The sequence below is a fragment of the Oncorhynchus clarkii genome, chromosome 25 (assembly GCF_045791955.1).
Source record: "Oncorhynchus clarkii lewisi isolate Uvic-CL-2024 chromosome 25, UVic_Ocla_1.0, whole genome shotgun sequence".
NCBI lineage: Eukaryota > Metazoa > Chordata > Actinopteri > Salmoniformes > Salmonidae > Oncorhynchus > Oncorhynchus clarkii.
Genome location: NC_092171.1, coordinates 27,475,087 through 27,491,654, shown reverse-complemented (window position 1 = coordinate 27,491,654; position 16,568 = coordinate 27,475,087). Strand labels below are relative to the sequence as shown.

Below are 16,568 nucleotides of genomic sequence, written 5' to 3'. Positions count from 1 at the left end.
GTAGCTGGGGATTTTAACAAAGCAAATTTGAGAACAAGGCTACCTAAATTCTATCAGCATTTTGATTGCACTACGCGCGGTGCTACTCTCGACCACTGCTACTCTTAAATTCCGCGATGCATACAAAGCCTTCCCCTGCCCTCCTTTCGGCAAATCCAACCACGACGCCATCTTGCTCCTACCATTTTATAGGCAGAAACTCAAACAGGATGTACCAGTGACTGGTCTGACCAATCGGAATCCACGCTTCAAGATTGTTTTGATCACGCGGACTGGGATATGTTCCGGTCAGCCTCAGGGAATAACATCGACCTACAGTGGGGCAAAAAAGTATTTAGTCAGCCACCAATTGTGCAAGTTCTCCCACTTAAAAAGATGAGGCCTGTAATTTTCATCACAGGTACACTTCAACAATGACAGACAAAATGAGAAAAGAAATCCAGAAAATCACATTGTAGGATTTTAATGAATTTATTTGCAAATTATTGTGGAAAATAAGTATTTGGTCAATAACAAAAGTTTATCTCAATACTTTGTTATATACCCTTTGTTGGCAATGTATTTGGTCACCTACAAACAAGCAAGATTTCTGGCTCTCACAGACCTGTAACTTCTTCTTTAAGAGGCTTCTCTGTCCTCCACTCATTACCTGTATTAATGGCACCTGATTGAACTTGTTATCAGTATAAAAGACACCTGTCCACAACCTCAAACAGTCACACTCCAAACTCCACGATGGCCAAGACCAAAGAGCTGTCAAAGGACACCAGAAACTAAATTGTAGACCTGCACCAGGCTGGGAAGACTGAATCTGCAACAGGTAAGCAGCTTGGTTTGAAGAAATCAACTGTGGGAGCAATTATTAGGAAATGGAAGACATACAAGACCACTGATAATCTCCCTCGATCTGGGGCTCCATGCAAGATCTCACCCCGTGGGGTCAAAATGATCACAAGAACGGTGTGCAAAAATCCCAAAACCATACGGGGGGACCTAGTGAATGACCTGCAGAGAGCTGGGACCAAAATAACAAAGCCTACCATCAGTAACACACTACGCCGCCAGGGACTCAAATCCTGCAGTGCCAGACGTGTCCCCCTGCTTAAGCCAGTACATGTCCAGGCCCGTCTGAAGTTTGCTAGAGAGCATTTGGATGATCGAGAAGAAGATTGGGAGAATGTCATATGGTCAGATGAAACCAAGATATAACTTTTTGGTAAAAACTCAACTCGTCGTGTTTGGAGGACAAAGAATGCTGAGTTGCATCCAAAGAACACTATACCTACTGTGAAGCATGGAGGTGGAAACATCATGCTTTGGGGCTGTTTTTCTGCAAAGGGACCAGGACGACTGATCCGTGTAAAGGAAAGAATGAATGGGGCCATGTATCGTGAGATTTTGAGTGAAAACCTCCTTCCATCAGCAAGGGCATTGAAGATGAAACGTGGCTGGGTCTTTCAGCATGACAATGATCCCAAACACACCACCCGGGCAACAAAGGAGTGGCTTTGTAAGAAGCATTTCAAGGTCCTGGAGTGGCCTAGCCAGTCTCCAGATCTCAACCCCATAGAAAATCTTTGGAGGGAGTTGGAAGTCTGTGTTGCCCAGCAACAGACTCAAAACATCCAGCTCTAGAGGAGAGGAATGGGCCAAAATACCAGCAACAGTGTGTGAAAACCTTGTGAAGACTTACAGAAAACGTTTGACCCCTGTCATTGCCAACAAAGGGTATGTAACAAAGAATTGAGATAAACTTTTGTTATTGACCAAATACTTATTTTCCACAATAATTTGCAAATAAATTCATAAAAAATCCTACAATGTGATTTTCTGGATATCTTTTCTCATTTTGTCTGTCATAGTTGAAGTGTACCTATGATGAAAATTACAGGCCTCTCTCATCTTTTTAAGTGGGAGAACTTGCACAATTAGTGGCTGACTAAATACTTTTTTGCCCCACTGTATATGCGGATTCGGTCAGTGAATTTATAAAGACGTGCATTGGAGTTATTAAAACCCACTCTAACCAGAAACTGTGGATGGATGGCGGCATTCACGTAAAACTGAAAGCGTAAACCACTGCATTTTACCATGGAAAGAGGTCTGGGAATATGGCTGAATGTAAACAGTGTAGTTATTCCCTCTGCAAGGCATTCAAACAAGTGAAATTCCGGGACAAGGACAAAGTGGAGTCACAATTCAACGGCTCAGACCCTGTGGCAGGGTTTACAGGAAATCACGCTACAAAAAGAAAACCACCCACGTCATGGACACCGACGTCACGCTTCCAGACAAACTAAACACCTGCTTTGCCCGCTTTGAGGATAATATAGTGAGACCGTCGCAGCCCGCTAACAAGAACTGCGCCCCCCCTTCTCCGTGGCCGATGTGAGTAAAACATTTAAACGTGTTAACCCTCGCAGGGCTGCTGACCCAGACGGCATCGCTAGCTGTGTCCTCAGTAGACCAGCTGGCTGGTGTGTTTACGGACATATTCAATCGTTCCCCATCCCAGTCTGCTGTCCCCACATGCTTCAAGATGGCCACCATTGTTCCTGTACCCAAGAAGGCATAGATAACTGAACTAAATGACTACCACCCGTAGCACTCACTTCTGTCATAGTCAAGGATCATATCACCTCATCGGCCACCCTAGACCCACTTCAATTTGCATACCGCCTGACAGGTCCACAGACGATGCAATCGCCATCACACTGCACACTGCCCTATCCCATCTGGACAAGATGAATACCTATGTAAGAATGCTGTTCATTGACTACAGCTCATCATCAAGCTGGAGGCCCTGGGCCTCAACCCCACCCTGTGCAATTGGGTCCTGGACTTTGACGGGCAGCACCCAGGTGGTGAAGGTAGGAAACAACATTTCCACTGACCCTCAACACTGGAGCCCCACAATGGTGCATGCTCAGCAGCCTTCTGTACTCCCTGTTCACCCACGACTGCGTCGCCATGCACGCCTCCAGGTCAATCATCAAGTTTGCAGAAGACACAACAGTAGAGGGCTTGATTATCAACAACGACGAAACAGCCTATAGGGAGGAGGTGAGGGCTCTGGGAGTGTGGTGTCAGGAAAACAAACTCTTTCTCCAAAAGTCAACAAAACAAAGGAGATGATCGTGGACTTCAGGAAACAGCAGAGGGAGCACCCTCCTATCCACACAGAAGGGACAGCAGTGGAGAATGTTTTAAGTTCCTGGAAAGTTTTAAGTTCCTCTCCGTACACATCAAGGACAAACTGATATGGTCCACCCACACAAACAGTGTGGTGAAGAAAGCGCAACAGTGCCTCTTCAACCTCAGGAGGCTGAAGAAATTTGACTTGTCACCCAAAACCCTGACTAACTTTTACAGATGCACAATCGAGAGCATCCTGTCGGGCTGTATCACAGCCTGGTACGGCAACTGCACCACCCTCAACTGCAAGGCTCTCCAGAGGGTGGTGCAGTCTGCACAACGCATCACCGGGGGCAAACTACCTGCCCTCCATGACACCTATAGCACCCGATGTCACAGGAAAGGTGCTTCTACACCTGCATTGCTTGCTGTTTGGGGTTTTAGGCTGGGTTTCTGTACAGCACTTCGTGACATCAGCTGATGTAAGAAGGGCTTTATAAATACATTTGATTGATATTTTTTGCTTTCAATCAATCAAAGACAACAACCACCCGAGCCACTGCCTGTTCACAATGCTACCAACCAGAAGGCGAGGTCAGTACATGTGCATCAAAGCTGGGACCGAGAGACTGAAGAACACCTTCTATCTCAAGGCCACCAGACTGCTAAACAGCAATCACTAACCCAGAGGCTACTGCCTACATGGAGACCCAATCACTGGCCACTTTAACAAATGGATCATGAGTCCCTTTAAACAATGTCACTTTAATAATGTTTACATACCTTACATTACTAATATATTATGTATATACTGTATTTTATTACCATCTATTGCACCTTGCCTATGCCGCTCGGCCATCGCTCATCCATATATTTATATGTACATATTCTCATTCACCCTTTAGATGTGTGTATTAGGTAGTTGTTGGGGAACTGTTAGATTACTTGTTAGATTTTACTGCACTGTCGGAACCAGAAGCACAAGCATTTTGCTACACTCGCATTAACATCTACTAACCATGTGTATGTGACCAATAAAATGTGATATCTTAGAGGTTATCTGATGGATTGGATGCCTGTTAGTTCACATTATCAGCAGTGTGAGTGAGTAATCACAAGCAAGCTATCAGTGGCGTTTCAGCTCTTGTTATTAAACCCCTCAAATCAGACTGCGATAAAATACACCCCTCCTCATCTCTCTAGCCTCCTCACCCAAGCCACTGCAGAACAAGGGGAAGAAAATTCAAACTCACAGCTAATGATCCGTCTGCTTATTACTGGTCATTAGACACCACAATGTTTCTCTGGTACATTTACATTTGTATCATTTAGCAGGTGCTCTTATCCAGAGTGACTTACAGTTAATGCATTCATCTTCAGATAGCTAGGTGGGTCCATAGAGATCCTGGGTGAGACAACTACACATCACAATACCCTCCTCTACTACACTAAAGTTACAACGAAATGACTCCTGCCTACTAAGAAACTGTGTGTGTGTATTATTGGCCATCACACATGCACAACCAGCTTTTTCAATATTCCCCTCCTGTCTGTAAGCATTCATTAATGAGTATGTTATTAGTATTAGCAGCACCTTAGCATCCGGTCAGGGCTGTGTGTGTGTGTATCGCCCCCGTTGAAGACGTATGCCAGGGGAAGTGAGGGGACAGCTCTAATGATACTTCATTGTTCATTCTGCATCGCTGCGGCGATCTATAGCTACAGGCCCTCTGTATCATCGGCCACCCCGGCCTCACAGCCAAACTCATTACAGCTAATGCCCTCTGTTCTCTAATTACATTTCTGCCTGCTGAAAAATAATACCAAGACAAACAGATATTTGTAGAAGAGGAGAAAAACAAGGGAGAGGTGATGTCTATTTTAGGTTAAGAGTGACAGAGAGAGGTAGGGGAAAGAGAGAAAGAGAGATGCTAGCATGTTCCAAAGGGAAAGAGAGAGAGATGCTAGCATGTTCCAAAGGGAATGAGAGAGAGATGCTAGCATGTTCCAAAGGGAATGAGAGAGAAATGCTAGCATGTTCCAAAGGGAATGAGAGAGATGCTAGCATGTTCCAAAGGGAATGAGAGAGATGCTAGCATGTTCCAAAGGGAATGAGAGAGAGATGCTAGCATGTTCCAAAGGGAATGAGAGAGAGATGCTAGCATGTTCCAAAGGGAATGAGAGAGAGATGCTAGCATGTTCTAAAGGGAATGAGAGAGATGCTAGCATGTTCCAAAGGGAATGAGAGAGAGATGCTAGCATGTTCCAAATGGAATGAGAGAGATGCTAGCATGTTCCAAAGGGAATGAGAGAGAGATGCTAGCATGTTCCAAAGGGAATGAGAGAGATATGCTAGCATGTTCCAAAGGGAATGAGAGAGAGATGCTAGCATGTTCCAAAGGGAATGAGAGAGAGATGCTAGCATGTTCCAAAGGGAATGAGAGAGAGATGCTAGCATGTGCCAAAGGGAAAAAGTACAGAGGCAGAATGAGGTGAGAGAGATAAAGAAGAGCTAGAAGAAGAAAGGGCTTCTTGAGAGAGAGAGGAATAAAGGGAACCATTTAAGGTGAGAATATATTTTCTCCCTCATTGCCACTGTAGCTGGAAGGAGATGGAAGTTCCTCTCGTCTTCTGTAGCAACCCATTGCCCTGGTAGCTGGAGGGAGATTGAAGCTCCTCTCGTCTACATTAGCAAAACATGTCATGTTTCTCTGTGGGGCTCAAGTCCACACAAAAACAGCTCTCTGCAGGTAGAAATGTGACCCATCTGAGAGAGCTTGACATATAATGGTTTAGTAGTGGACTGAACAGAAAGGTCAGAGTGTTTTTGTTCCGCATTGTATGAGTTGGGGGATACAGAGAATCACTACAGAATGGTGTGAGAGAGAGAGAAGACATTGGGTCTCTCTCTCTGCAGGGGAGCAGTGAGAGCATCTAAAAAGGCAACACAGAATAACCCACCCCCTGCTGACTGGATGAAAGGGAGTGAGAGGGACACAGACAGACATGGCTGCGGTCCAAACACTTAAAATACACACCCTATCCCCTCAGCCCTCAAATTAAGTGAACACTTCTGATGACGTATCATGACGTCTGACGAGTATACACTTGCAGGGCAAGGGGCGAGGGAGGAAGGAATGATTTTTAAATGGACCGCCCTTGGCCGGAAAATCGCCACTCGTTCATCCCGCAATGATTGTGTTTTCAGCCTGAGGTAGCTTATATATATATATATGCTTTATATGCGCTACAGTCAATTATGTGAATTATGTCTACTTATATTAAATATATAATTCTTAATATTTGCCTAATGTATGATAGCTAGCGAATTAATTTGCTAACTAATGTTAGCCTGCCTAGCTGGAACTTTTGGAGGAGAAAAATGTGTCTACAATTTCCAAAAGATTTCCAAAAAATGTCCAAACAAAAACATATTTACTTTTTGTGAGACGTGTTTGTGCCGTCATGTGCATTAGTAGCACAATTTCTAACTTATTTGCATTCATTGTTTCTTACACTTGTATGTTGACTTCTCCATTGATGTTGTTTTTAAGTTTTCACAGACTTTTCTTAATGTACAATCGTTGTGAATTGAATTTTGGAGAGTTTCAGGCCCCGGAGTGAACATCATTATACACTCACAAAGCTGACTAAAAACGAGGGCTTACATTGTAAACTTCCCTTGCTTGGCTAATCATTTGAACCACCCTCCAAGATGATGAAGGGATTCTCCCAATGGCATAAGAGGAGGGTAAGTGGATGAGGGTGAGTGTTTGGACCGCAGCCCTAGTGTGTGCATCTCAATAAAAGTTCATAACAGGGTTGCAGTCAGACATTATCTTTTTCACACAGACACCAACTGCCGTTCATAGAACACCATAACAGACCTTTTTGGTGAGTGAGTCGTCTGAGTCTGGGGGCATCCGCGTGGAGACGTGGAACATGACCTCAACGGTGGAGGTGGCGAAGTAAGGCGTGGTCAGACCAGTGCTCTTGTTCCGCTGAAGACCTCCCATAAAGCCACAGTGACTGGTCAAGTTCACCTGGAATAAAGGAAAACAGATCATCAAACTTCCATAAGATACACTAAAGCAAGAAGTGGGCAATCAAAGTGTTCTAAATCAGGCACAGAAAAATATAACTCAATGGTAATATAACTCGACAATAACTCACTAATGAATATTGAAGAAAAAAAAACAACGAACCCCCCCCCCCCCCCCCCTGGATAACCACGTTAAGAAAACCTGCTCTTTCCATGACATAGACTGACCAGGTGAATGCTATGATCCCTTATTGATGTCACCTGTTAAATCCACTTCAAATCAGTGTAGATGAAGGGGAGGAGACAGGTGAAAGACGAATTTTAAGCCTTGAGACAATTGAGAAATGGATTATGTACATGTGCCATTCAGAGGGTGAATGGGCAAGATAAAGTATTTAAGTGCCTTTGAACAGGGTATGGTAGTACAATGGTTGCTCAACTAAAAGTTTTGAGATTATGCTGCGGGACTTAGAAGTCATTTGTGGTTTAGTACGGTACCCTGCGTCACTGCTTCATTGCTCCAGAACAGCGCAAGGGGAGCACTGATTATGCTTACTGGAAAATACTCTTTCAAAATTAATGGAAGAGGCAAGTGGAAGGGGGAAAAGACAGTGCTGCTCTGAGACAAGCATGGGGACTGGTCTTGATAAAACAATGAGATTTCTATTTTCACTGAATCTCCATTTGGGTATTGGTTAGACTACAATTAGGGTGTGGAAATGTTATGCTCTTAGTACTGTAGCCTACTCCCGACTGGTCACGTTGTACAGCACCATATTTTTCTAACGGAAACACTGAGGGTTTCTTTGTTCTTGGAATAGAAACATCATAATATTAATCACAGTAATTAAGCGACATTTCTTAAAATCAATCCCATATACTATGTTCTTACAAAAAAAGGTTTTAAATTCTCTAGTACAGCCAATATTGCAGACTGTCAAATGCTTCTCAAAGATGTTAGTGCTAGTTTGACCACCAGAAGACTAGCATTAATGGTTGACAATTAAATAACGTGCCATAGAATTCTGAGGTAGCCCACAAGGTGGGCTCCAGTATGATGCAACTTTTACAGGAGAAAACACTGTAGGTGCCAGGTGCACCGGTTCATGTCAAGAACTGCAACACTGCTGGGTTTTTCACACAACAGTTTCCTGTATCAAGAATGGTCCACCACCCAAAGGACATCCAAGCTAACTTGACACAACTGTGGGAAGCATTGGAGTCAACATGGGCCAGTGTCTCTGTGAAATGCCATCGACACCTTGTAGAGTCCATGACCCGACGAATTGAGGGGGGTGCATCTCAATATTAGGAAGGTGTTCCTAATATTTTGTGCACTCGGTGTACAGAGATGCTGAAGGGTTGTAATGGAGAGAGAGGGGTCTGTCTTACCTCCCAGCCCAGCCCAGAGACAAAGTCCTCGTAGGCCTGACTCCCCCTGGTATTACACAGGATAGAGTGCTTGTCCTCCTGCCCCTCTGCCACGTAAAACACGGCTATTTTGTGCGTCTCTCGACTACAGGAAAAGATGGCAAATGAGAGAAAAGATAAGGAACAAGAAAACATATATAAGAAACATAAGGAAACATTTTTGTTGTTCCCTAAAAGTAAAACAGTCTGAGGAAGAAGACCCACTAACATACCACTGCCTGGAGTCGAGGTTCTTAAGCTCTCTAAGCAGCTTCTCGTTCTTCTTCAGGAGATGGAAGTTGCTCCTATAACAGAGAAGTGTATAAGCCATTGGCATAAAGAATTGTGACATAGAATCTGTAGGCTATGTAGAATCTATTTACAACACAGTGATGTCTTGGAAAAGATTCTAAAGTATTCGGAAGCTTGACAGCAAAAAGACACTGAGAATGGACAATAAAGTATAACTTTTATTCTATTCACAACAACATTAGCCAGGCCTGTCCTCACTCCCTATAGGCAGACCGTGATCAGGTGATTAGGTCTATACTGCACAGATTTTCACTAAGTAGCCCTCAGACTTCTCCCTCTGCCTGCCGCAGACTACCTCTCCATCATTAGCAGGCCCACATGTCAAATTGGCCTCCTCTTTGTTTTTGTCACAGCATTTCCTGGAACATCAGACCAATCGAGTCAAACCACAGCCAAACAAGTGGTGGCAGGAATTCTGGGAAATAAATACAAAATCCTTATCACAGTATTTAGCTAAAAACACGAATACACTGCAACTTTATAGCAAGCGATGGACAGCTCGAGATCCTGAGAAATCAATACACTTAGATCTTAGTTACCACCCCGGTGTAACAACACGCGAGATCTGGAGCTTTAAAACGTTGCCTTATTTCCCCCAATCTGGAGTTTGAACATTAGCTGCTTAGGCCCGGTCAAGTTTGAACAGAGGGGGGGGGGGACAATGACGGCTCATGTAAAAGCCACGACTACTTTTTTTTTTTAAATGACTTTGTTTCGTGGTGTTTTTCCTCCTCCCTCTCACCATTTGAGTATGGGCCTATTTATTAGCTTGTTACAATGTAACGGTCTTAATTATTTCCATTGAAAGTGAGCCATTTCAAAGGCGGCAATCAGGAACAGCACACTCGCTCGCCCACGCACCGCGGTATGAATGCCAGAAGGAGAGCGAGCGAGAGAGAAATAAAGAGAAAAAGAAAGCGCGAGCAGGACAATGGCTCATTAAAGGCTATCTCCTCCTGACTCCTTTCTGCTCCCTCAATAATTGAGGAAAAATGTACTTACTACGACTGTGATGTGGTTGTGTCACTCTGTATAAGACCATCTGCTAAATTGCTTAAAATGTCAAATGCAGTCCATCCAGGGTTTCGCAGGAATACATTTTTATAACATTTGGCCACAAAAATGCTTGCTTTTGCTGTGGCAATTCTGACATTTTGCATGGCAATATGAGATGATTTTGTCAAATCTGTCGCAAAAAAGGCACTGAAGAGGGAAGACATTTGTTGACCTGAGGCTTGAATGAACCATAATATAATGTGCAGTGATTGGTTGAAATGGCAAGCCCTCACTTTGTGCTGTGGTGATTTGTGGTGTGGTGTGGGTCAGTTTTATGCAACAAAATTGAGATGATTTGACAGTTTTATGTGGAAATATCGCGGTGCATGCCCTGCGATCGCAGAATTACAGAATCCTGGAGGGACTGAAAATGTAAAATGTTTGGTATATTTAAAATTTTCAGTCCCTCCAGGATTCCGTAATTCTGCAATCGCTACAGTTGCAGGGCTCTGAAAAGTCTCTCTGTGTTTGTGTGTCCTTTTATTCTCTCTTTGCATGATGTGAGTAGACTAATATACTGAACACAAATATAAACACAACATGCAACAATTTCAAAGATTTAACTGAGTTCCAGTTCAAATAAGAAAATCAGTCAACTGAAATACATTTATTAGACCCTAATCTATGGATTTCACATGCCTGGGAATACAGATATGCATATGTTGGTCACAGATACCTTAAAAAAAAGTCTGTATCTGGTGTGACCACCAAACTGCCTCATGCAGAGCGTCACTTCTCATTTGCATAGGGCTGATCAGTCTTGACTGTGGGCTGTAGAATGTTGTCCCACTCCTCTTCAATGGGGGTGCGAAGTTGCTTGAAATTGGTGGGAACTGGAACACGCTCTGTCGTACACGTTGATCCAGAGCATTCCAAACCTGCTCAACTGGTGACATGTTTGGAGAGTATGCAGGCCATGGAAGAACATTTTCAGCTTCCAGGAATTGTGTACAGATCCTTGTGACATGGGGACGTGCATTATCACGCTGAAACATGAGGTGATGGCGGTAGATGATTGGCAACACAATGGGCCTCAGGATCTCGTCACGGTATCTCTGTGCAATCAAATTGCCCTTGATAAAATGAAATTGTGTTCGATGTCCGTAGCTTATGCCTGCCCATACCACAACCCCCTGCCACCACCATGGGGCACTCTGTTGACATCAGCAAACCGCTCGCCCACATGACGCCATACACGAGGTCTGAGGTTGAGGCCGGTTGGACATACTACCAAATTCTCTAAAGCGACATTGGAGGTGGCTTATGGTAGAGAAATTAACATTAAATTCATGCCAATTTCACGCTTCCTCAACATTTCAGACATCTGTGTCATTGTGTTGTGTGACAAACGGCACATTTTAGAGTGGCCTTATTGTTCCCAGCACAAGGTGCACCTGTATAATGATTATGCTGTCAGGTGGATGGATTATCCTGGCAAAGGAGAAATGCTCACTATCAGGGATGTAAACAAATTTGTGCACAAAATTGAGAGTTAAGCTGTTTGTGCGTATGGAACATTTCCTGGATCTTTTATTTCAGCTCATGAAATATGGGACCAACACTTTTCATGTTATGTTTATATTTTTGTTCAGTATAAATTAATGTTCTAGTCCCTATCCCTCCATTCTACTGATAAGATGACCTCTCATATACATACATCTGTTAAAGATATATTTTGTGAAAGAGTAACGAATGGGAGAAATTAATGGAAGGGGCTATTTTTATGTCCATCATTGCTCCTGGATAGATGGATGTGTTCGCTGATAAACACAGCCATTAGGGCTAAATGTGACGCGCCATTTCCATTTAGCCCAATTAGTTCTCCTCATTAAAGATCCAGCCTCCATCTCTAGTAATACAATAGATAATACTTCTAAAGACTGCAATGAAAAAAGCCATCAGAAATAGCTGCTTCAGGAAATGGATCTATGTAAAGTAATATATGTGAAGTGTGGTGATAATGAGGTGGATGAGATGACCATGTGAGTAAGTGAGCGAGAGAGAAAGAAAGAGAGAGAGAGAAAGAGATCCGGACGGACAAGCTACTCTAATCTGACTATACTAAATCTCAGTGACGGGCTGAGAGACAAACAAGGCTGGCGGTAGCAGTGACACATGGTGCATTTTTTCCACCCCCATCTGAATATAGCACAGCACCTAGAACAAGTTGAAGTTCCATCATCACATACCCATTTTCTACAAGAGTCTACTGGATCTCTCCAAATGTGCCAGTTCTGTAAACAATAGGGTACCTGCAGAATAAAGCTATTTTGCCATAACAACTTTGAATCAACTGTAGACTATGATGTTGGTCATGTTCAGTAGGGCACACCGTAATAAAGCATTTCCAAACTGAAAAAGGGCTTTTCAAATTGAACAAGTTTGGGTAATACAGTGCCTTCAGAAAATATTCAACCCCCTCTACTTTTTCCACATTTTGTTGTTTTACAGCCTGAATCTAAAATGGATTCTATTGAGATTTTGTGTCACTGGCCTACACACAATACCCCATAATGTCAAAGTAGAATTATGTTTTTGCTCACTGTGTGCAATAATAGTGTGTAACATGATTTTTTAAAAATCCCTACCTCATCTCTGTACCCCGCACATACAATTATCTGTAAGGTCCCTCAGTCGAGCAGTGAAAATACCAGGTTTTTCAATGCCTCGCAAAAAGGGGTACATATTGGTAAAAAGCAGACATTGAATATCACTTTGAACAGAGTGAAGTTATTAATTACATTTTGGATGGTGTATCAATACACCCAGTGACTACAAAGATACAGTGCATTCGGGAAAGTATTCAGACCCCTTGCCTTTTTCCACAGTTACAGCCTTATTCTAAAATTTATAAAAATGTTTCCCCCCCATCAATCTACACACAATACCAAGTGTATTTATATTTACATAAGTATTCAGACCCTTTACTCAGAACTTTGTTGAAGCACCTTTAAGCAGCGATTACAGCCTTTAGTCTTCTTGGGTATGACGCTACAAGCTTGGCACACCTGTATGTGGGGAGCTTCTCCTATTCTTCTCTGCAGATCCTCTCAAGCTCTGTCAGGTTGAATGGGGAGCGTCGCTGCACAGCCATTTTCAGGTTTCTCCAAAGATGTTCGGGCTCTGGCTGGGCCACTCAAGGACATTCAGAGATTTGTCCCGAAGCCACTCCTGCATTGTTTTGGCTGTGTGCTTAGGGCGTTGTCCTGTTGGAAGGTGAACCTTCGCCCCAGTCTGAGGTCTAAAGCTCTCTGGGGCAGGTTTTCATCAAGGATCTCTCTGTACTTTGCTCTGTTCATCTTCCCTCGATCCTGACTAATCTCCCAGTCCCTGCCGCTGAAAAAACATCCCAACAGCATGATACTGCCAACACCATGCTTCACCGTATCGTGCCAGGTTTCCTCCAGACGTGACGCCCTAGACGTGGTGCTTAAGACATCGTGGTCACCTCCCTGACCAAGGCCCTTCTCCCCCGATTGCTCAGTTTGGCCGGGCGGCAAGCTCTAGGAAGAGTCTTGGTGGTTCCAAACTTCTTCCATTTAAGAATGATGGAGGCCACTGTGTTCTTGGGAAACTTCAATGCTGCAGACATTTTATGGTACCCTTCCTCAGATCTGTGCCTCCACACAATCCTGTCTCGGAGCTCTACGGACAATTCCTTTGACCTCATGGCTTGGTTTTTGCTCTGAAATGTACTGTCAACTGTGGGACCTTAAATAGACAGGTGTGCCTTTCCAAATCATGTCCAATCAATTTAATACATTTTTTTAAATCAGAGAATTAACCAATGATATCAGGCCACACCCGGCCATGATTACAGACACCTGTGTTTGTCCATTATACCCTGATTAAGACAGCTTGTCTGTCGTTTTGACAACGTTTTGTTGGTTATTAGGTTATTAAATTATTGCATCGGAGCTCCTAGAATGTGTGGCTCTCCTTCATTTTTGAAGTGTTCTACTCCACAAGTCAGCACCTCGCATAAATAGGTGTGCGTTTATTTCGCCAATCAGGTTGTAGAAACGTCAAGGGTGATCAATAGAAACAGGATGCACCTGAGCTTACTTTCGAGTCTCATAGCACAGGGTCTGAATACTTTTGTAAATAATGTATTTCTGTTTTTTTATTTAAAATATTTTTGCAAAGATTTCTAAAAACCTGTTTTCGTATAGTCATTATGGGGTACCGTGTGTAGATAGATTTGTATTTATTTAATCCATTTTAGAATAAGGCCGCAATGTATCAAAATGTGGAAAAGGGGAAGGGGTCTGAAAACTTTCCGAATGCACTGTATGCATGTGTCCTTCCTAACTCAGTTGCTGGAGAGGAAGGAAATCGCTCAGGGATTTCACCATGAGGCAATAGTAACTTTAAAACAGTTACAGAGTTCAATGGCTGCGATAGGAGAAAACTGAGGATGGGATCAACAACATTATAGTTACTCCACAATACTAACCTAAATGACAGAGTGAAAAGAAGGAAGCCTGTACAGCATATATATATATTCCTAAACATGCATCCTGTTTGCATTAAGGCACTAAAGTAAAACTGCAAAAAAATGTCCTGAATACAAAGCTTTATATTCTGGGCAAATCTAATAAAACACATCACGGAGTACCACTCTTCATATTTTCAAGCATTGTGGTGGATGCATCATGTTATGGGTATGCTCGTCATCGGCAAGGACCAAGGAGTTTTTTAAGGATAAAAATAAACAGAATAGAGCTAAGCACAGGCAAAATCCTAGGAAGAAAACCTGGTTCAGTCTGCTTTCCAACAGACACTGGGAGACAGAATCACCTTCCAGCAGAACAATAACCTAAAATGCAAGGCCAAATATACACTGCAGTTGCTTACCAAGACTAGATTCAATGTTCCTGACTGGACTAGTTACAGTATTGAATTAAAAATCGTCTTGAAAATATATGGCAATGATCGACAACCAACTTGACAGAACTTGAAGAATTTTGAAAACAATAAATGGGCAAATGTTGCACAATCCAGGGGTGGACAGCTCTTAGACTTACCCAGAAAAACTCACAGCTGTAATCGCTGCAAAAGTTTATTCTGACTTATATTGACTCAGTGGTGTGAATACTTACAGTATGTAAATGTGATATTTCTGCATTTCATTTTCAATAAATTTGCAAACATTTCTAAGGCATTATGAGGTATTGTGTTTAGATGGGTGAGAATAACATCTATTTAATCAATTTTGAAGTCAGGCTGTAACGCAACAAAATATGGAATAAGTCAAGAGGTATGAATACTTTCTGAAGGCACTGTACCTCCCAGTTTCAAAAGGTTTTCTCCTGTTGTGTGCCCCACTGAACAGGACCCTGGTTTTTGGTGTGGTGTGTCTCTCTCACCTCTTCTCCCAGGAGTTCATGCCCAGGATGTTGAGTAGCAGCCTGCAGTAGTAGAAGGCTGACTGGGGCCTCTGAGGCCCTGGCTCCCCTTGCTCCACGGCTCTCATGTTCAGCCCATTCCCTCTGTGCACCGCAAAGTCCCTCTCCTCTGCACACTGCTTCAGGATGGCGTTGATCACGTCGTTCTCCTGCTTCTCCGACACGCAGACAGGGGGTGGGGCGGGGATGTTAAGGGGGCCTCCGGCACGCTGAAGGCACTCGGGGCTGGAGTAACCCAGGTACTGCAGCATCTCATCTAGAACATCATCTTCTCGCAGGGAGTTCCAGGACGGGACCGCCTCGCGACACACACGCTTAGCTTGCGGGGCCATGAGCTCCAACACACCTTCCACTTCCTCCTCTTCTTCCTCTCCTTCCTCCTCCACAGCCTCCCCCTGCTCCTCCTCTCCCAGCACCAACACCACCACCTCCTCCTCCTCTTCCCTCTCCTCTTCTTCCTTCTCTATAGGGTCTCCAACCCAGTTCTTCTCCTTCTCTGTAGTCATTCTCTCTGTTGGTGTGTTACTGTAGAGGTGCAGGGGCTGATTGGGAACACCACAGTGAGGTGGCCCATACAGCACAGCCGAATCCCACGAGTGTTTTCCGGAGATGTCTCGGACGATAACCCTCACACAGGCACTGGTGGTGGTGAGGCCTGCAGACATTCCTCCACCAGGCACACCGTCCTCAGCACGGACCTGCAGACAGGATAGGAGGGTGGTGCCATTCAGGACAAAGAACTGTAGGTTGGGCCCATCAAAGAGCTCTGGGGCCAGGTCAGGGCTATCGCTGTAGGGGTTGTCCATGTTCTCACACACCTGGCTGGTCAGGGTAGCAGGGCCTCCAGACATGGGGTAGTGCCCAAGGTGGTTGACCAGGTGGGTGATGACTGTCCTGGCAGCGATGGAGATTAGACCGTGCTGGATACGGCTCCGCACTACAGGGGGAGAGGAAGAGATAAATAATAAGGAGATAAAGAGATGAAAAGCTCTAAAACAAGAACAAGGGGATATAATGGACACTGTTTAATGTTGACAGTGCAGCATTTCTCAAGACTAGTTCCAATAAACAGGAGAAAAGATAGAAAAAGCCAGCCAGCCAGTCAGTCAGTAGATAACATGTGGGTATCAGCTCAACCCAGTGGGACTAGGTATTTCTAGTGTTAACCTCCAACAGAGGGTAAAGGGATGAGGGTATCTAGCCAA

At 43.8% G+C, this 16,568-nt stretch overlaps 1 protein-coding gene across 1 annotated transcript in view; it reads right to left on the bottom strand.

Moving 5' to 3' along the window:
• The window catches only part of LOC139384097 (ral GTPase-activating protein subunit alpha-1-like), a 127,775-nt gene that overhangs the window by 48,595 nt on the left and 62,612 nt on the right, over positions 1–16,568 (bottom strand). Inside the window, exons 35-38 of the mRNA XM_071128743.1 lie at positions 15,325–16,300; positions 8,821–8,892; positions 8,570–8,693; positions 7,023–7,178 (exon numbers count right to left, since the gene is read on the bottom strand). Coding sequence (XP_070984844.1) covers positions 7,023–7,178; positions 8,570–8,693; positions 8,821–8,892; positions 15,325–16,300 — 1,328 coding nt within the window. The remainder of the gene's footprint in view (positions 1–7,022; positions 7,179–8,569; positions 8,694–8,820; positions 8,893–15,324; positions 16,301–16,568) is intronic.